This window comes from Vipera berus (genome assembly GCF_964194415.1).
Source record: "Vipera berus genome assembly, chromosome: 6".
Classification (NCBI taxonomy): domain Eukaryota; kingdom Metazoa; phylum Chordata; class Lepidosauria; order Squamata; family Viperidae; genus Vipera; species Vipera berus.
Window position 1 is genome coordinate 36,265,205 of NC_138208.1, and position 20,572 is coordinate 36,285,776.

A 20,572-nucleotide genomic window follows, 5' to 3' on the forward strand; every position below is an offset into this window, starting at 1 on the left:
TGTCTTTCCTAATGAAAAAATATTGGTAGCTCACAAACTGTACCTTGTTTTCCAACTTTGAGATGGTCCAATGCACAACTAAATTTAACTCCGGGTTTCCTGTAATGACAGTGTCTCGGTTGTTAAATTGCTCTGCTTTTGAAGATGGATTTCATTTTTCTTCACTAATAATAATAATAAAGTTGGAAGGGACCTTGAAGGTCATCTAGCCCAACCCCCTGCTCAGGCAGGAAACCCTATACCATTTCGGACAAATGGCTGGCCAGTCTTTTCTTAAAAACTTCCAGTGTTGGAGCATTCACCACTTCTCGAGGCAGGTTGTTCCACTGGTTAATTGTTCTAACTGTCAGGAAGTTTCTCCTTAGTTCTAGGTTCCTTCTCTCCTTGATTAGGTTCCATCTGTTGCTTCTTGTCCTGCCCTCAGGTGCTTTGGAAAATACCTTGACTCCCTCTTCTTTTTGGCAGCCCCTGAGATATTGGAACACTTCTATCATGTCCCCCCTCGTCCTTCTCTTCATTAAACTAGACATGCCCAATTCCATCAGCCGTTCCTTATATGTTTTAACCTCCAGTCCCCTAATCATCTTTGTTGCTCTTCTCTGTACCCTTTATAGAATCCCAACATCTTTTTTGCATCGTGGTGACCAAAACTGGATGCAGTATTCCAAGTGTGGCCTTTCCAAGGCATTGTAAAGTGGTATTAATACTTCACATGATCTTGATTCTATCCCTCTGTTAATGCAGCCTAGCACTGTGTTGGTTTTTTGGCAGCTGCAGCACACTGCTGGCTCATATTTAAGTGATTGTCCACTAGGACTCCGAGATTTCTCTCACAGTTACTACTATTCAGCAAGGTACCCCCTATACCAGAGCTTTTCAACCTTTTCACCCATTGTACCACTTTTAGGATATGGCAACATCCGAGTACCACCAATCGCCTAGCAAGGTGTCAAAAACTTGATGACCAAAAAAAAGAGGAAAAGACCAAAAAAAAAAAGGAAAAAAGTGATGAAGTACAGGTAGTCCTCAACTTAACAACAGTTTGCTTAGTGACTGTTTGAAGTTACAGTCGAACTGAAAAAGTGCCCCCCAAGCCACAGCCGAGCAAGACAGCTGCCTGCCCGCCTGGCAGCGCTCTTCCTCCTGTCTGAGGTTTTCATTGTTGTAAGCATTTCTGTTGAGGATTGGCAGTGGGGGTGAGGTGGGGGGTGTTTGGTTTTTACTCCCCCTGTCTGCTGAGTGGTTGCAGCAGGTTTTGGTGACTTCACATGACCCTGGGACACCATGACCGTCAGAAATATGAATCAGTTGCCAAGCATCTGAATGTAAATCAAAGGAACCTGGAGATGCTGCAACATTCCGGCTGATCAGTGCTTCTTCTGGGCTCAACAGAAGCGCCAGGATCAGTGCTGAGCTCCAGCTGGTTCCTGATGCTGATCCTGGTGCTTCCACTGAGCCCTGACAGCCCCGAAGAAGCACTAATCCTGGCGCTTCCGCTGAGTCCTGACAGCCCTGCAGCTCCAGCCATCTCTCGCTCAGGCTTGTGCAGAGCTGCCACCGGTTCAGCTCATTCCCCTGCCCCACTACTTTTCTAGGATGGTCGCGTACCACCTGCCAGGTGCCAATGTACCACAGGTGGTACCTGTACCTCTGGTTGAAAAGCCCTGCCCTATACTATACCTATACATTTGTTTTTTCTTCCTTAAATGTAGAACCTTACTTTTTCCCCCATTGAATTTCATTTTGTTAGATAGCACCCAGTGTTCAAGTCTGTCAAGATCCTCCTGTATCTTAAGCCTATCTTCCTGAGTGTTGGCTATTCCTGCCAGCTTGGTGTCATCTGCAAATTTGATGAGTTCCCCTTCTATCCCCTTGTCTAAATCATTGATGAAGATGTTGAAGAGCACCGGGCCCAGAACAGAGCCCTGGGGCACCCCACTACACACTGCCCTCCATGTAGATGCAGTTCCATTGAGGACCACACGCTGAGTACAGCCGGTCACCCAGCTACAAATCTATCTGGTGGTGATGCTGTCTGACCCACATTTTTCTATCTTATCAAGTAGTAGTTTGTGATCTACTTTATCAAATGCCTTACTGAAGTCCAAGTAAATTATATCCACAGCATTCCTCTTGGACTTTGTCACTTGGTCAAAGAATGCAATAAGATTTGTCTGGCATGATCTGTTTTTGACAAACCCATGTTGGCTTTTAGTAATGACTCTGTTTGCCTCTAGGTGCTCACTGATTCATTGTTTGATTATCTTTTCCAGAATATTCCCAGGTATTGAGGTCAGGCTGATAGGTCTGTAGTTTCCTGGATCTATTTTTTCCCCTTTTTTGAAGATGGGAACTACATCAGCTCTTTTCCGGTCCTCTGGTAGTTCCTCAGTGCTCCAGGCTCTTTGAAAAATATAGTTCAGTGGTTCTGAGATCACATCTGCCAGTTCTTTGAGAACCTTGGGGTGTAATCCATCTGGTCCTGGTGATTTGAACTCGTCTAGGCTGGACAGGTGCTCACTTACCATTTTCTTGCCTATCTTAACGTGTTTCTAATCTGTTTTTTATGGCTAATAAAATATTAGCAGGAATGTAATTAAACGTTTCTTGACCACATGTAAAAAACCATCCTTGTGGGAGCCAAACATGAGCAAAATTAAAGGAAGTCTCCTCAAAAGCTGTACAGTTTAAAACAGGTGAACTAATACGAAAACAGTGAAGTTTTTTACTTGAAGATGTACAATTAACTATTTTTGTGCATGTTATATTCTCAGGGCCTGCTACTATTGGGGTGTGCAAAGTAATTACATCAGGGGTTGGATCATAGGCAGTCAACCCCCAACTAGTTTAACATAGTTTAAACATAGTTAAACTTTTTATTCAATAGAAATTTGCTCACACCAGTGAAGTTTTGAATTGCTGCAGAAGGGGTACAAACAGGGACCAAGCATGTAGAAAGCTAATTTTTCTGGAACCGGATTTGGGGACTGGTGCCACAACATCCTTAGCTGGGTGGACACAATGTGCTAGAATCCACAAGGGTCCTGTAGGAGCAAGCACAGCAGCATATCCTCCTGCCCAATTAATCAGAGAGACAGGCCCTAACCATGTTTTGCCTGGTAATGCCCGATAATATACTAGAGGGGGAGGCAAGCTTGTTTTCTGTTGAAAGTGTCTCTGATAAGCGGTCGAATTTTGAATGGAGACATTCAATTGATTTAAGGTAAATAATACTTGTTTAACCTGTTGTGTTACCCACGACAAATTGGGTAGCTGAGATCCCTCCTTTTTTATTTGTTTGTGAAGACAGTCCTTAAAGGACTGATTAGCACGTTCCATGATGGCTTGACCTTTTGAATTGTAGGGTAACCCATGAGTAAGAACAATATTCCAGGTTGTACAGAATTGCAAAAAGGCCGTTGAAGAATACGGCCGTTATCAGTTTTTAAAGAGGAGGGATTGCCCAAGGCAGTAATGACTGAAAAAAGATGAGAAATAACATGATTAGCAGTTTCCCCTCGTTGAGGTGTGGTCCAAAGTGCTCCTGAATAGGTATCAATAGATAAATGAATATACTTCCAGGGAGCCAAGGAGGGAACATGGGTGACATCCATTTGCCATAGGTGATTAGAGGCAAAACCACGGAGATTAACTCCTGTGTCCCCTGAGGGGGATGCCCCAGAACATTGGGGACAGGATGAAACAATTTGCTTGGCTTGGTCAAGTGGAATATGGCAAGCTTGTGCCAGCCCCCTGGCATTTTGATGAAAGAAAGAGTGACTGAAGAAAGGATCTGAAAACAAAGTGGGTAAAACATGAACAGCAGCATCAGCATGACTATTGCCTTCAGAAAGAGGTCCAGGAAGAGACGAATGACTGCGTATGTGAGAAACAAAGTATAAATGCTTTTGGTCTTGTAGTAGTTGCTGCAAAGTTAAAAACAGAGCCATGAGATTGGGGTCAATCCTGGGTGTGATGTAAGCATCTGGAAGATTAAAAATAAGTTGACACACATAATGAGAGTTAGAAATTAAATTAAAAGGCTGTTGAGAAAAGGTATGAAAAGCTAAAATAGCAGCAGACAATTCTGAGCGTTGCGGGGATGACTGTATTGCAGTGTAGGACACCTTCCAGGTATCCATCAATGTGTCCTGCACAGACAAGAAAACAAAAAAAAGAAAACAAAAAACAACTCCACAAAAAATAAACAAACTGAATGAGATATTCTGAGTTACTGAAACAGTTTTATATTAAACTTTAGTATTGCTTTCAATATAGTTAGTCAAATTCCAATTTAATCAGATTCCAATCAGATGGAAACAAACTTCCGTCAAGTAGGTTAAAACGTACAAATCTAAACAAAACAACGCAGAGTAATTTCTTTTAAAACTCAAAGATTTCAAAAAGAATGGTCCAACAAGTACTGTCTCCTCTTTCCAGGAAAAAAAAACTGCAAGCTGAAACTGCAAGTGTGGGTATTAAATTTCACATCCACCCCTCCCTTTCTCAGACCAGAATTCTAAGCAGAGAAGAAAAAAACAGTTAAAACAACCAGCCCTCCCCTTCTTCTTCTCTCTCTCTCTCTCTCTCTCACTCTTAAAGTAACACAGTGGGGAGGGGGGGAGAAAGAGACTGGAGGGGAAAAAGAAAAGGTAAAAGGAATTTTACAAAAATCTTGCCACTAAAAAATAATAGCTTGCTCTCCTTCACATGCATTTTCCATAAATTCACTCACAGATTCCCCATAAAACTCTTCTCATGCAAACACAACAATAAAATCAGCAATTTACTGTTCCTTTCACAGCCTGGGACAGAGGTGGGGGTGGTAGGGTTTTGAGGGATAACACACACACACATTTACACATCAGCAAATTAACTCATTCACGTCCATTCCAACTGCCGGCATAAACAATTTCACATACAAAAATTTCATTTCATACTTTCTCCAGGCAAACCAATCACTATTATTATAATTTCAGGGAGCTGTTCACAAGCCAATGAGCTCCATGTTCCAAATCTCTTTTTGTTTGTTTGTTTTTAAATAAGGCCTTTTAGTTTATTGTTATTAGAGGGGTTTTTAACCCTCTTCCAAGTCTTGGAATAACACAGAACAACATAGACAGACATATATACACAAATATTAGTAAAACAACATTCATTTAGACATATGGCTTGTCCTACAAGAAGCGAGAAAAATCAGGAGGTGATTCCAACCAAACATGGTTTTATAGGGCCCTTTAATCATCTCCCATTTTTCTCACCATTCCAAGTCCAAGCTTAATGTCCCAAATGTCCATATATATATATATATATAACAGAACAAAACACACATCAATTTGGAGTTTGAGGCCAAAACAGGCCTCCCCTTTTAATTAAAAGGAGGGGGACATTTATGGTTACTTAAAATTTATCCCACCAACTTCAAAAGACAGTGGGGAAAGACTAAAAGGAATATTGAACCTGGGGTCTTTTGCAGGTGTGAAGTGGGAGGTGTCCTCACCTCTGACAAAAGGAATCAAATAGTCCAAAGAGCCAGATTAAAAGAAAAAGACAGGGGAAAAAACTTGCTTTTGGTTTCAACCTGATAGAAAGGGCTGCGGGATGCTGCAGACATACCCCCCCCCACCGGATTTCAACATTCCCTTTTATAATGACCGGGTTTACCACAGTTATAACACTTTCCTTGAGGCTTGCTGCCTTGCGATAAAGCGGCTGCCAATAAATTGGTTTGATAAGAGGCTGTTCCTATATCCTGTAATCTGTTAACAAAATCAGAATACGGCTCAGTAGCATTCTGCCTGATGTTAGAGAAGGCTTGATGAGGCTTGCCAGAAACAGGCACTTTTCCAAATGCTCAGTATGCGCATTCAGAAGAAACCTGTAAAGTGGCAGCTGGTAAAACAATCTGAGCATCAACTGGAGCAAAGGGAGCAGACCCGTCAGCAATTTCTTCTACATTTCCCCCCCCCCTTTTTTTGCTAATTGTTCCTCTAAAATTTGCCTCATGGGGGTATACAATGTCCGTGAAGAAGCAGAAGAATTAATCTCTTCATGAGGAGCTGAAGGTTCAATTGAAGATGATTTCGGGGGGGTATTTATTTGATCATAATCCGGTGGAGGTTTTGTGGTCAATTGTTGTCCTGCCAAAGCATCAGAGCCAAATTTCTCCACAGCGTGATGGCATTGAAACCATAGATGTAATATCTGAACTGGAGCCTGGGGTTCAAGATGTAAAGTATGCCCTATCTTTACCCAGTCCTGTAAACGGAGCATCCCGTGCTCCGGATACCAGGGACAATGTTTCCTTATCTCTCCAATCAGCTTCCTTATTTCTGCCTCAGGCGCTGTAAGCCCTGACTTTTGTAGCAGGAATCGAAGTTCCTGTACATGCTGTTGCTGTTGGTGAGATAGATTGCAACCCATACTTACCTTTGAGGGGTCCCATAGGAGGAAGGTGCACCTTGGGGTCTATTCCAGACGAAGGCAAGTATGTTGGAAGTTGCTCTCCCGGAGGAAGGTCCCTGTTCGGGCACCAGATGTGGGATTCAGAAACCAGTCATAGCAGGGTGTCCAAAATGTCTGCCTGCCTACGCAGAGTTTATTACTTTTATATAGTTTTAACAAGCAGCAAAGAGCACACAGCAAATAGCATTGTTATTGGTGTATTCCCTTGTCAATCTTTAAGAACATCCCAGCCAGGGTAGAGTCTCAAATATCTTGATGGTTCCTGGCAGTCCTTGGTGGTGCTAATTGGAGTGAGTTCATAGACATGAGGTAAACAAGATACTGAGGCATGGCAGTTTGCTACACATGGCCCCTTCATATCCTTGACTTCCATCTCTACAGCCACCTGCCCCACATGCGTAGCGGCTAAATGGCAGCAAGGGAAATCCCCAGAACTGCTTCAACCAGTAGCCAGTCTGTCAGCATCCTGGAGAGAGATCTCTATGAAGTTTATTGTGGAATTTTCTGAGAGTGCTGGAAACACTGTAATTTAGGTCGTAACGGATTTGTTCTCTAGACAAGTTCATTTCATTCAATGCCCCAAGATCCTAACTGCAAAAACTTCAGCTAAACTCTTTGTGCAAAATGTATATTGCTTTCATGGGGCCCCACAAATATAATTTCAGACAGAGGGGTTCAATTCACCTCTAAGTTCTGGAAAGCTTTTCTGGACTTGATGGGTTCTAGTCAAGGGTTATCATCTTCACATCATCCTCAAACGAATGGGGGGACAGAGAGACTGAACTCAGTTCTAGAACAATATCTGAGATGTTTCATTAATTAGCAGTATAATTGCTCTGACCTGTTACCATTTGCTGAGGTGGCTTATAATAATGCTGGCCACTCCAGTACAGGTTTCACTACATTTCAAGTAGCTAATGGTCAGACATTTGTAGCCATGCCTGAACTCCCTACCAAGGAGCCTGAAATCTCTTCCTTGCAAGAGTGGATTAAACAGTTACAGAATACCTGGCCAGTAGTCAGGAAAGCTCTGGATTAAGCCAGAGAAGCCTATAAGACTCAGGCCGATAAACAGAGGGTGGAGCAAAAACCATATAAAGTTGGAGACCGAGTATACCTCTCCACGAAGTATTTGCAGTCTTTACAGCTTTCTAAGAAGTTAGGCCCTAAATTTGTAGAACCTTTCCCTATCAAATGAAACATCAATCCTGTGACAGTTGAATTGGACTTGCCAAAGAACTTGCTGAAAATCCACCGTTTTCCACTGGTTTGTTCAAACCGGAGGTCACTTCTAACCTTAGACCTCCTACACCTCAGGCATTTACTGTCATGGTTGAGGGTGAACAACGCTTTGAGATTAAGGACATTTTGGCCTCTTGAATATATCACGGGGTGACACAATACTTAGTAGCTTGGAAGAATCTTCCTTCTGCCTAGAATGGGTGTACCAGAAACATATTAGACCCCCTAAACTTCTAAGACACTTCCATTCTCAATATCCTGATAAACCTAATTGATTTGCCTGTATTGTTTGTTGCCCTTCCCTTTTTGTCTTTTAGGTGGATTTCCCTTTCTTCTGGGGGGGGCTGTATGTCAGGTCCCCAAATTCTTATTATTTTCCCTGCATATATGCTTTTGTTTTGGGGTCTGCCATTCTGCTGTGGGGAGGGGGGACTTTGTGTTCGCTTGGAATAACTTTTGCTTCTACTTTTCCTCTCCCACTTCTATCCGCTTGAGAAAGGTATGTGTCCCCCTTACCAGGGAGACAGTTATAGAGAAATGAAACTGGAGTAAGACCTTGAGATGCGAGCTAACTAAGTCTCAAGCTACTACATTAAATTTTTCCTCTCTCTTCCCCTTAGTATTTACTAACTCCTGTTTAAACTAATACAATTCTTATTATATCAATTAAATAAAATGACTTATATTTATAATTTTTGGCTTATACATATCCTTATTATTTTAACATTCAGTCTTTATAGACAATCAATGTCCTAATTAGTTTTCCTCAATTTTTAGTTTCCCATTAATATTTAACTTTAACATTTAATATTTATAATTTCCAAATCTTAAGTAACCGAGGTTCCCTTTATCACAATTCATGACAAAATCTAATATTCAGAATACACATCTTATCTATTTGCATATATTCTGTTTACCACCATCTTACTTCAACTAATTGATAATACAGTATAACATTCTTATTTTCTATTAATTTCCAAACGTCTTAAATTTAGTAACCAGTTTTTCTCGTTTCAACATCAAAAACTTCCTCTTTTTCTCTTAATGTCTACTATCTCATATTTAAGCTAGTGCACTTTTTATATCAGCTCAGTAAAAACATGTTTATTACATTTATCAATATATTTTTAGCTTATATATATCTTAATTAGTTTTACATTCAACCTTCATAAACAAATCAATATTCAAATTTAATTTTTAATATTTATACTTCCAAATTTTAAAATAACCAGTTTTCTTTATCTCAGTTCATAACAAAATCTAGTATATAAAGTACATATCTTGTTAAATCGAGTATATTCTATTTTAATCCTCACTAATAAATCAAAGCCCCAATTTTCTTCAGCCTTATTCTAACTTTCTTTCTTTGCCCACTCGCCTTCCATATCTGTGCTTTTAAATCATTGAATAGATCTCCCTCTGTTATTATATATATTGTCTGAAATAAGAAAGGCCATCCAGTCACCATTTTTTTGGAGGGGCTAGCAAATCGCCTCTCTATTTTTCTCTCTCAGCATAGTTGTCCTGAAATGTTTATCTTCCCTTCGGTCTGTTTTTCTTCTTGATCCTCAGGTTTCTTCTGGTTTATATAGAAAGTCTTCTCCATTTTCAGTGTTGTCAATCCCTTTTCTGGATTTTCCCTTTTCTGTGTTTTCCATTAACTGTGTTTGTTGATCAGTTGAATCTTCTATCATAGTATTTGATTGCTCCACTTCTTCTATTATATTCTGTGTAGTTAATTCTTTAGTTGTAATCAAAGTTTGGATTCGTATATCTAGGCTGACATCTTGTTCTTTTCTGTAACTTCTTATTTCATCAGTGACTTTAAGAATAGTTTCCTGAATTGCTTTCAACATAAATAAAATCTGTTCCTGATCTTCATCCATGGTCTCTTAGTGGTGTGAATTAAAAGCTTTACAATCAGAGAGTGAAAGTAATTTTATCACTGAGCATAGAACACAGCTGGCCTTCTGACAGCTGATTGCCAATGTTACAAAAGTCTTATCTATAGTCTGGACTTCAAGCCAAGTCTCTTTTAGACAATAACAGGTTGTAATATCAGGTTTAGCCACAGGATGTCACCCATACTGTTTAGGATTTTTTTTAATCCAAGATTTTTATAGTTCTTTTTCCAATTTTACTTCTTTTTTGCAAATAAAAACCCAAATCTTCAATAAGAAGTCTTTTAGTCCTCAGGTTTTGCAAAGACAGAAATCCAGTTAAAATCAGGTTACTGATAGTCAGTCGCCACTGTTTTTAGAAGATGGAATAGACTTTCCCTTCCTTCTCTCCACAGGGGGAAAAATACTTTGGGCAGCTTATACAGGTGGAAAAAGTAGTTAAGATTGAAGAGAGGTTCAGATCTCACCCAGTCTCATCTGCGCTGCTTTGTAGGTGCCTGGTAGTAAGTTTGACTTCGGCTGTCTGCAGCCTAGTGATGAGCCATTTTTTTATGGCCGGTCTTTCATCTGCCAGTTTGGAGGGCTGCGCCAGATCGAGTGAAAGGGCTACCGCCCTCCCGCAATCAAGCGGAGATCCCCTCCTTGCTGGTCGCCCCTACAGGGTGACTTTTGAACCTCTCCAGCAATGAGCAGCAATGAGAAATCACACATGGAAGACAGAGCTTGCCTTCCAAACGTCTGTGACTGCTGTAGCAGCAAACCAGAAGTCATAACAAGAATTGCATTAGCTTAAATACGAGACAGTAAATGTTAAGGGGAAAGGAGGAAATATTTGATGTTGTAACTTGAGATTAGTGCTAAAGATTTTGTTATTGAACTATTGATTAACCCAGCCACCACTTTACTTTTTAAATACTTAAATGTAAAATTGGAAAATTAATAAAATATTATTTAAAAATGAGTTCTGCTTTCTTGGGTGGTTAGCTGAAGAGGGTCCTTACACTAAGTCTTTTTAGAATTGTACTGAAACTTACTTTGTTGCTAAGGTAATTGAGCATCCCTCGGTGAAATAAAATAGCATTTTTTTTACATTGATTGTCGTGCAGTGATATTTGGTGAAAACTTGTGATATGTATTTCACATATTAATTTCCATCTGTTTCCAGGTATTACTCGAAATAATAACTGGGCTTAGTCCTATGGATGAAAATCGAGATCCCCAGTTATTGGTATGTTTTCTTTCTTGGCATGTTTGTTTATGTATAGTATCTATGTACACTGAGGAAAAAAATTATTTGATCCCCTGCTGATTTTTTACGTTTGCTACTGACAAAGAAATGATCAGTCTATAATTTTAATGGTAGGTTTATTTTAACAGTGAGACAGAATAACAACAAAAAAATCCAGAAAAATGCATTTCAAAAAAATTATAAATTGATTTGCATTTTAATGAGTGAAATAGGTAATTGACTCCTTGGCAAAACATGTCTTAGTACTTCCTGGCAAAACCCTTGTTGGCAATCACAGAGGTAGTTGGCTACCAGGTTTGCACACATCTCAGGAGGGATTTTGTCTCACTCCTCTTTGCAGATCCTCTCCAAGTCGTCAAAGTTTCAAGGCTGACATTTGGCAGCTCAAACCTTCTATGGGATTAAGGTCTGGAGACTGGCTAGGCCACTCCAGGACCTTAATGTGCTTCTTCTTGAGCCACTCTTTGTTTCCTTGGCCAGGTGTTTTGATTCATTGCCATGCTGGAATAACCACTCACGACCCATTTCCAATGCTTTGGCTGAGGGAAGGAGGTTCTCACCCAAGATTTGATGGTACATGGCCCCGTCCATCGTCCCTTTGATGCTGTGAAATTGTCCTGTCCACTTAGCAGAAAATGTTTGACGGTGAGGATGGTGTTCTTGGGGTCACAGGCAGCATTCCTCCTCTAAACACAATGAGTTGAGTTGATGCCAAAGAGTTCTATTTTGGTCTCATCTGACCACAACACTTTCATCCAGTTCTCCTCTGAATCATTCAGATGTTCATTGGGAAACTTCAGATGGGCCTGTACATGTGCTTTCTTGAGCAGGGGCTCCTCTTCCAGCGTTTTTGCCTTTTGGTACTGTCCATCGGGTTTTCCTGGCAAAGATACTGGAGTGGGTTGTCATTTCCTTCTCCAGTGGCCCTGCACGGCATAGCTCATAGCTTCATTGAGTTACGCAAGCCCCTTCACCACAAGGCAGTAATCCATAAATTTTAATGGTAGGGTTATTTTAACAGTAAGAGACAGAATTACAACAAAAAAGTGCAGAAAAACACATTTCAAAAAGGGAAGAGCAGAGGGCTAGTACTAGTAGTGCCAGAAAGAAGGAAGTGACTTGGCCAAAGCCGAAAGGACGCTCAGCTGTAGATGTGTCTGGTGGTAAAAAGAAAGTCCGATGCTGTAAAGATTTATTCTCCATAGGAACCTGGAATGTAAGATCCATGAATCAAGGCCAGCTGGACCTGGTCAAACAAGACTGAACATCAACATCTTAGGAATCAGTGAACTAAAATTGACAGGAATGGGTGAATTTAATTCAGATGACCATCAGGTATACTACTGCGGGCAAGAATCCCTCAGAAGAAATGGAGTAGCCTTCATAGTCAATAAAAGAGTAGGAAAAGCAATACTGGGATACAATCCCAAAATGACAGAATGATCTCAGTGTGAATCCAAGGCAAACTATTCAATATCACAGACGCTTAAAAGACGCTTGCTCCTGGGGAAGAAAGCTATGGCAAATCTGGACAGCACACTAAAAAGCAGAGACATCACCCTGCCAACAAAAGTACATATAGTCAAGGCTATGGTCTTCCCAGTTGCAATGTATGGCTGTGAAAGTACTTGGACCGCAAGGCGATCAACCCGGCCAGTCCTAGAGGAGATCAACCCTGACTGCTCTTTAGAAGGCCAGATCCTGAAGTTTAACCTCAAATACTTTGGCCACCTAATGAGAAGGAAGGACTCACTGGAGAAGAGCCTAATGCTGGGAAAGGTTGAGGGCAAGAGAAGAATGGGACGACAGAATGAGGTGGCTGGATGGAGTCACTGAAGCAGTAGGTGTGAGCCTAAATGGACTCCAGAAGATGGTAGAGGACAGGAAGGCCTGGAGGAACATTGTCCATGGGGTCACGATGGGTCGGACACGACTTCGCAACTAACAACAACAATCAATCAGCAAGATTTCTGGCTCCCAGGTGTCTTTTATACAATTAACGAGCTGAGATTAGGAGCACTCTAATCTTAAAGGAAATGCTCCTAATCTCAGTTTGTTACCTGTATAAAAGACTGCTGTCCACAGAAGCAATCAATCAGATTCCAAACTGTCCATCATGGCTAAGAGCTATCCAACAATGTCAGGGACAAGATTGTACACTTACACAAGGCAGGAATGGACTATAAGACTATCGCTAGTGAAAAAAGGACAGAAAAGGTTTTATCAAGATCTAAGGAAAACATAACATGGAAATCTGAAAAATGTGTTATTTATTTGCATTCTATAATATAAGGATTCCTACTCCTTTAACCTCGTGGGGCAGGGGTAGGCAACCTTGGCTCTTTTATGACTCATGGACTTCAACTCCCAGAATTCCTGAGCCAATGGTTGGCACAGGAATTCTGGGAGTTGAAGTCCATGAGTCATAAAAGAGCCAATGTTGCCTACCCCTGTGATAGGGTAAGGCATTCAACAGCCCCTCTTGGAATGAATGTACAAGATGATCTATAAATAGGGTGGTGATACAAATATATGACCTCTTCCATTGCCCCATCCCATCATACAGTCACAGCTTGCTTTATTACTTTTAATCAATTCAAAAGAACAATCTGTTTTTCTTTCTTCCCTATGGAATTCTTATATTATGAAGTAATATTATTTTAATACTTTTGCTGCTCCATCAGCTGTCCATCAAGGAGGAAATTGAAGATGAAGAAAAGACTATTGAACATTATGTTGATAAAAAAATCAGCAACAGGAACATCACCTCAATTGAACAGATGTATTCAATTGCTTCACAGTGTCTGCATGAGAAGAAGAACCGGAGGCCAGATATTGAAAGGGTATAAATTTTAAATATAGTGATGCTATATATATGCAATTCAAAAGTACCTACATACATACTGAAGTGGCTGACAGACCACTCAGAGACAGCAGGCTTAACATTAACTGGTTTATTTAGAATCGGACAAACAGGTGTTAGAGGTTCGTCCTTTTATAGCTGGCAGCTGGCCAGCTAGTCCAATCAGCGGCCGTTCTTCTCCCGCTGGGATTCCGGAGCCAATCCGCTGTAGGCTGTGTTTGACAGCCCCTTCGTCCGCGTGGCTGGGAGCGTGCGTGGTTCAGTGCTTGTGTTGACAGTGGAGAGCTGTCAACTGGCTGCGCCTGCGCCTTTGCTGGGGAGGTTTTGACAGCTGTCAAAACTCCCGCATGTTCGGCTGTCATGGTGTTTACCTCACGAATAATACAACTGTTTAACTATTAATGTTAACGATCTTACATATAATACACCCCTTACCCTTCCCCCGGATTAGTTCCTCCCCCCTGCTGTTGTTGATTGCTTCCTGCCCACTTGTAGTCCTGAAGGTAGGCGGGTGCTCTCCTGGATCGGCTGGAACGGCGTGGGGGTGCTCCGTTGTAAGGCTCCCTTTCCCCCTGCTGTGGTAGTGGCATGCCAGTGTCGTTAGGTGGGGCTGGAATATCTGGTGCGGGGTTGGTTGGCGGCGGCCAGCCTAGGCTTTCAGAGGGTGACTGGGAGTTATTTTCGGGTCTTCGCGCTCTCAGTTGGTCTACGTGCCGCTGCATTTGTCCATCGGGACCCGCGTCTATCAGGTATGACAGGGGCCCGGTTTGGTGAAGTATGACCCCTTGTACCCATTTTTGACTGTTTGTGTAACTCCTTGCCCAGATGGCTTGTCCTGGGTTGAAGGTTCGAGGTTGGGGAGGCTGCCCTGGGTCAAAGTTCGCTCTGTCGGGGTGCAGTCTGTCTAGCCTGGTTATTAGCCTCCTGCCCCACCTGAGTTCCGCCGGGGATTTGCCCGTGGTTGTGCAAGGGGTAGTGTGTTGGGCAAGGAGGAACTGGCTGAGGTGGCGGTGCCAGTCTCCTTTAACGAACTTTTTTAATGCTTTTGTGGACCTCACCATAATCTCTGCCATGCCATTCAATGACGGGTGGAATGGAGCCGACGTGACATGCCTCATAGTGAACATCTGAAATTCACAAGAAGTGAATTGTGGTCCGTTATCGGAAACAAGGACATCAGGGAGGCCATGAGTTGCAAAAACCCTTCTGAGTGCTTGGATGGTGGAGGTTGTGGTGGTTTTGTTGATGGGGATGACTTCGAGCCATTTTGAATAACTGTCTACAATTATTAAAAAACTTTGTCCCCGTATGGGTCCGGCAAAGTCTAGATGGATGCGGGACCAAGGGTTCTTAGTGGTTTCCCATCTGTGGACTGGGGCGTGGGGAGGGTCTGATCTGGCTAATTGGCAAGGGTAGCACCCCCCTATGTGCTCCTCGATGTTGCTGTCAATCCCCGGCCACCACACGTAACTTCTGGCAAGGGACTTCATTTTTACCACCCCGGGGTGCCCCTTGTGCAGTGTATGGAGTGTCTGGAGCCTATTTTTCTGCGGAATCACCACTCTGTTTCCCCATAGAAGGCAGCCTAAGTGGGAAGTTAATTCGTGTTGTTTTGTAAAGAAGGGGCGGAATTCGGGGTTGGGGCATTTTGCCGGCCATCCCGCGGTGACCCAGTATAGGACTCTGCTAAGGAGTTTGTCCCTAGCGGTGTTGGTCGCTATGTCTTTGGCTGAGAGCGGGCACTCTGGCAGTTCTGAGATGGCCAGTATATTTCCGGCCGGAGCTGGGTCTGGGTCTGCCGTCTGTAAGGGAAGCCTGCTGAGGCCGTCTGCATGTCCTAACTCCTTCCCCGGTTTGTGTATCAACTTATAAGAGTATGCTGATAGAAAGGTAGACCACCGTAAGATTTTTGGGGACAGTATTTGTGGGGTTGCTTTGTTCCACGTAAAAATGCCTAACAGGGGTCTGTGGTCAGTGAAGATGGTAAAGGGTCTGCCGTATAGATAATCATGAAATTTCTTCACGCCGGCGACGATAGCCAGAGCCTCCCTATCAATTTGGGCATAGTTTCTCTCTGCCTTGGATAGCGTTCGTGAGTAGAAAGCTATTGGTCTTTGCCTCCCGTCTTTGTCTAGGTGGCTTAGGATGGCTCCTATCCCTTATGGGGAGGCATCGCAAGCGATGCAAACGGGAACGTCCTCTTTGAATAGAGTGACGGTGGAGCTATTGCAAATAATGTCTTTAAGGGTTTGGAAACTGCTTTCGTGTGTCCTTGTCCAGGACCACAGTGTGCCTTTATCTAATAGCCTATGCAAGGGCTCCGCAATAGTTGCCTTGTGCGGCAAAAATGCATGATAAAAGTTTAATAACCCCAAGAAAGCCTGGAGTTCTTGCTTATTTTTGGGGCTGGGGGCCGTTTTGATAGCTTTGAGCTTCTCATTTGTGGGGTGGATGCCCTGGGCGTCTATCCTGTACCCCAGGAATTCCGTGGAAGGAACTCCGATGGAGCATTTCTCCTTTTTTAACTTAAGACCGGCTGTTCTGAGCCGGTCTAGGACAGCTGACAATCTGTCAGCTAAGTTGGCTTCTGTCTCTCCGGCGATGAGTACATCGTCGAAGTAGGGACAGACCCCGGGAATCCCTTTCATTGTTTTTTCCATTATGCTTTGGAATATTCCCGGGGCAGCCGAAATGCCAAATTGTAGCCTATTGACTTTGAATGCCCCGCGGTGCGTGACGATCGTCTGCGCGTCCGCAGTTTCTTTGGTTACAGGCAATTGCAAGTACACCTGTGTGAGATCCAGTTTAGCAAAGATGGCGCCCGAGCGGATGGAAGCGAGGACGTCTCTTACCGCCGGGACCGGGTAAGTGTGGGCACTCAGGGCTAAGTTCAGGGTGGCTTTGTAGTCAGTGCAGAGCCGAATTTGGCCATTAGGTTTGATAGGGGTCACTATAGGGGTTTCCCAGCTTCCCCCTTCCGTAGGTTCTAATACCCCCAGCTCTACGAGGCGTTCCAGTTCGTCCTCAATTTTCTTTTTGAGGGCGAATGGAACCCTCCTGGCCCTAATCCTGATAGGTTGTACGGTTGGGTTTAAACTTAATGAGATGGGTGGTCCTGTATACTTCCCCAGAGAGCCGTCGAAGACGTCTGCATATTGTTTGCAGACGGCTTCGAGGCTTGAGGCCTGTACTGTGTTGACTCCCGTGATTGCAATGCCTAAGGGGCTAAACCAGTTAAGCCCTATTAGGTTGGTGCGTTCTCCCTGTGTCACTAACACGTCTAGGGGTCCTTGAAATTTTTTAAATTCCACCCATACCCGGGCTTTCCCCTTGAGTAGGATAGGGGTTTTTTGATAGTCTGCCAAATGCACGTGGGGGGGCTCTAAGGGAATTTTCTTGTTGTTGCGCCGGCAAAATTTCCTTGTAAGTTCTTAGGGAGATTAAAGACACTGCTGACCCGGAGTTGACCTCCATGTCGCCGGCGACCCCTTGGAGTTTGGCTTTAATTTTTACTTTGGGGCTTAGAAGGTGGACCCTGTCTACCGCCTCCACTAAACTTCCCGGGTTTTTTTTCCTATAGGCTCGGTTAGGTTTCGTACCTGGGGGGGTGGCCTCCACTTCGTGCAGGTTGTTGCGGGGTCGGCTCCGGCAAACTGTTTTGATGTGCCCGGTTTTTCCGCAGTTGTGGCACTTTGCGTTGCGGAAACGGCAGCTGGCTCGGGCATGGTTGCCCCTGCAGCTGGCACAGGTGGCTCGCAGATCCCTGTTGTAGCTTCATGGGGGAATGTGGCTCCGTGTTTTTTGTTTGTCGTTGAGGTCGCTTCGGCGGGTTTGTAGTCTCTCCATCCGGCGTTGGATGGCATCTACATCGGTTAGGTCTATGGTTCCGTCGTCATCACTGAAAGTTGTCTCGTCCTGATGTACGCTTCCGTGGTGTTCGTTGGTTGGATGTGCGGGGTCTTTCCGATGGCTGTCTTCGTACACCAATACCTCCCGGGAGACCTCCGCTAGGTTCATGTCTGGCTTGGCGATGATCTTTTTTTGGAGACGTTCGTCCCTAAGCCCTATGACGATTTGGTCCCAGATCCGGTCTTTTAAGTCCGGGAATCTGCAACTTCGCGCGGCGTGCCGGACTCCTGTGATGAAGTCGTTCGCAGATTCATCCGGCCGCTGGCGTCGATGAGCGAACTGCACTCTCCAATATAGCTCTGAGCGGGCTGGCATAAAATGTTTGTTGAGCCTGTCAGTGAGCTCGGCGTAGGGGACCTCCGCGATCGGTGTCGGGCTGAACAGCCCTACGGCGTCGTCGTATACTGGCGGCCCGCTTATGTACAGGAGGGCTGCCACTTTCGCTCGGTCGTCAGTAATTTTACTGACCAAGAGGAATCCCTCGACCTGCCCCAGATGCGACTCCCAACGCTTTGGGTGGCGGGTGTCAAATTCTCTGACGCGTCCGAAGTTGGCCATGCTGTCTAGGTCCGATGATCCGCTCCACTGTGGAAGTTATAACTTCCAAGTGACTCAGCCATGACTCGCTCGGATGGCCGGGAACTCTCTTCCCTGGCCGTGACTTCAGCTTGGCGAAGCGGATCCCATCCTCGTCGCCAGTGAAGTGGCTGACAGACCACTCAGAGACAGCAGGCTTAACATTAACTGGTTTATTTAGAATCGGACAAACAGGTGTTAGAGGTTCGTACTTTTATAGCCGGCAGCTGGCCGGCTAGTCCAATCAGCGGCCATTCTTCTCCCGCCGGGATTCCGGAGCCAATCCGCTGTAGGCTGTGTTTGACAGCTCCTTCGTCCACGTGGCTGGGCGCGTGCGTGGTTCAGTGCTTGTGTTGACAGCGGAGAGCTGTCAACTGGCTGCGTCTGCGCCTTTGCTGCGGAGGTTTTGACAGCTGTCAAAACTCCCGCGTGTTCGGCTGTCATGGTGTTTACCTCACGAATAATACAACTGTTTAACTATTAACGTTAACGATCTTACATATAATACACATACAGTGGTGGGATTCAAATACCTGAACAACCGGTTCTGTGCATCCACGCACTTCTGGCGGTCCATTTTGTGGCTCAGAACGGACTTCCGGAACTGGCATCCATGCACTTCCAGCGGTCCATTCTAGGCCTTGTGAAAGGGTTAGGGCATCAGCCGGTTTGCCGAAGTCAACAAAAAATTAGCTACCAGTTCTACTGAAGTAGTGTGAACCGGCTAAATCCCAGCACTGCATGCATGCATGCATACATACATACATGCATACACACACTTACTTTGAATTTTGCCAGCATGAATTTTATATTCCTTCTGTTTCAGGTCAAAGAACATTTAAAAGAAATGTTGATCGAATGAGGTCAGTTCTGTATCTTGGTGTTTAAACAACAAACCTGTTGTATCCTAACTTGAATATTTCTGTCCCTTTATGATTGTTATTCAGTGTTTTTTTAAATGAACACAATAAGGTTTAATTATCTATTCATAAATTAGGATCTACAATAGAGTGATAACAATGCATTCAGTAAACCAAAATGAAATCTGCAACCAAGATCACATTATCTTGTCTTTTTAAATCGTATGTTTCTATTGTATATTCTAAACCAAATATAATTTAGGTTAAAAAAACATTTTCTCTTTTCTAGTATGCTTATTTTCCCTTATCAAATTTCTTTAAACTGAATGTATCCTAAATTAATTTCACCTTTAGAGTTTTATTGTTAAGAGTCAGTTTTTACTATAATCTTATGTATGTTTCTGATTGCTAAGAATGAAAAAAAAATAGGGTGAGGCTGGAGAAGCTATCAAGACCCTTCAGTATTGGATGGTTTGCCTTGAATGGATAGCTGGGAGGAAACTGTCTTTATTTGCTTCATTTTAGCCTAGCAAAAGTTTCATTGTATGTTTGATGCTAAAGTAGGAGACAGCTTTGTTATATGTGGATTATCTCTAAGTTTATTAAAAGGATCCTAGTAATAGTTTATTATAAGGATTATATTAACTCAAGGATTGCTATCCTCACCATTTGAACTAAGTAAAGGTCAAGAACACCTGGATGTGAAGTGCCAGATTTGGGAAAGGAAAGCTTAATTAAGTATTCGATGCTGGGGTCTGTGTTTTGAGGAAAACACTCTAGTTCTGAGAGGTCTTAAAGTGTATGTACAGATCTTAGAAGAGTTTTAATTTTTCTTGGAAATGAAGAATTTGGGCAGAAAGGGTATCTTCCTCTAATATCTATAACAGTACCACATTGAAAAAATCAAGTATTTATAAATTTCACATGATTAATATTTGATATATTAATATAATGAGCAGGCATTGTTTTCCTCATTCATATCCTTTAGCACTCATCTATTTAACAGTATTAATGATTACACAGTTCAGCTTATCTTCCTTCCTATACCACATTTTGCATTTTTAAAGTATACAATACAAAGCACCTTTTCAGTCATTAATTCATCAGTTTAGTGATGAAGGCACATGCACAATTACTAGGATATGAGCTGTAATGTATACAAAAGTATTTTTGTTTTACAAGGCAACCTTCATTTGCTTTGGATCAGTTACTACACTTCCCTTCATTCCAGCAGATTCCCTGTGTTTCAGTAATTATTATGGGTAAATATACCTAAGATATCATAGATATGTTATTAGAGAAATAAACAACCCTGTCACTATTATGGAGCAATAATCTACCCTACTGTTGAAATTATAGTGTTGCGTTCTACAACATATACTGTGAAAAATTACAGGAATTCATAATTTTATAAATTAACTGAAAATCTATTTAATCGCCATGTGCGTGTTTAGAATTAAGGATAGCATCTGTGCTGATTCACAAATGAATCTCTGTTCATTCAAAT

General features: G+C 42.9%; 1 protein-coding gene across 6 annotated transcripts in view; it reads left to right on the forward strand.

Moving 5' to 3' along the window:
* Nucleotides 1-20,572, forward strand: part of IRAK4 (interleukin 1 receptor associated kinase 4) — a 104,920-nt gene that overhangs the window by 77,500 nt on the left and 6,848 nt on the right. For 3 of the 6 annotated variants that reach the window (XM_081330365.1, XM_081330367.1, XM_081330369.1), the window contains 3 exons: nucleotides 10,774-10,836; nucleotides 13,542-13,700; nucleotides 19,032-19,068. The exons of 1 other annotated variant lie outside the window; for it this stretch is intronic. In XM_081330365.1, coding sequence (XP_081186491.1) covers nucleotides 10,774-10,836; nucleotides 13,542-13,700; nucleotides 19,032-19,067 — 258 coding nt within the window. In that variant the 3' untranslated portion in view covers nucleotide 19,068. Of the gene's footprint in view, nucleotides 1-10,773; nucleotides 10,837-11,337; nucleotides 11,503-13,541; nucleotides 13,701-19,031; nucleotides 19,840-20,572 lie in introns of those variants that run through there. 2 more of the 6 variants (XR_014026796.1, XM_081330366.1) reach the window with 2 other exon arrangements.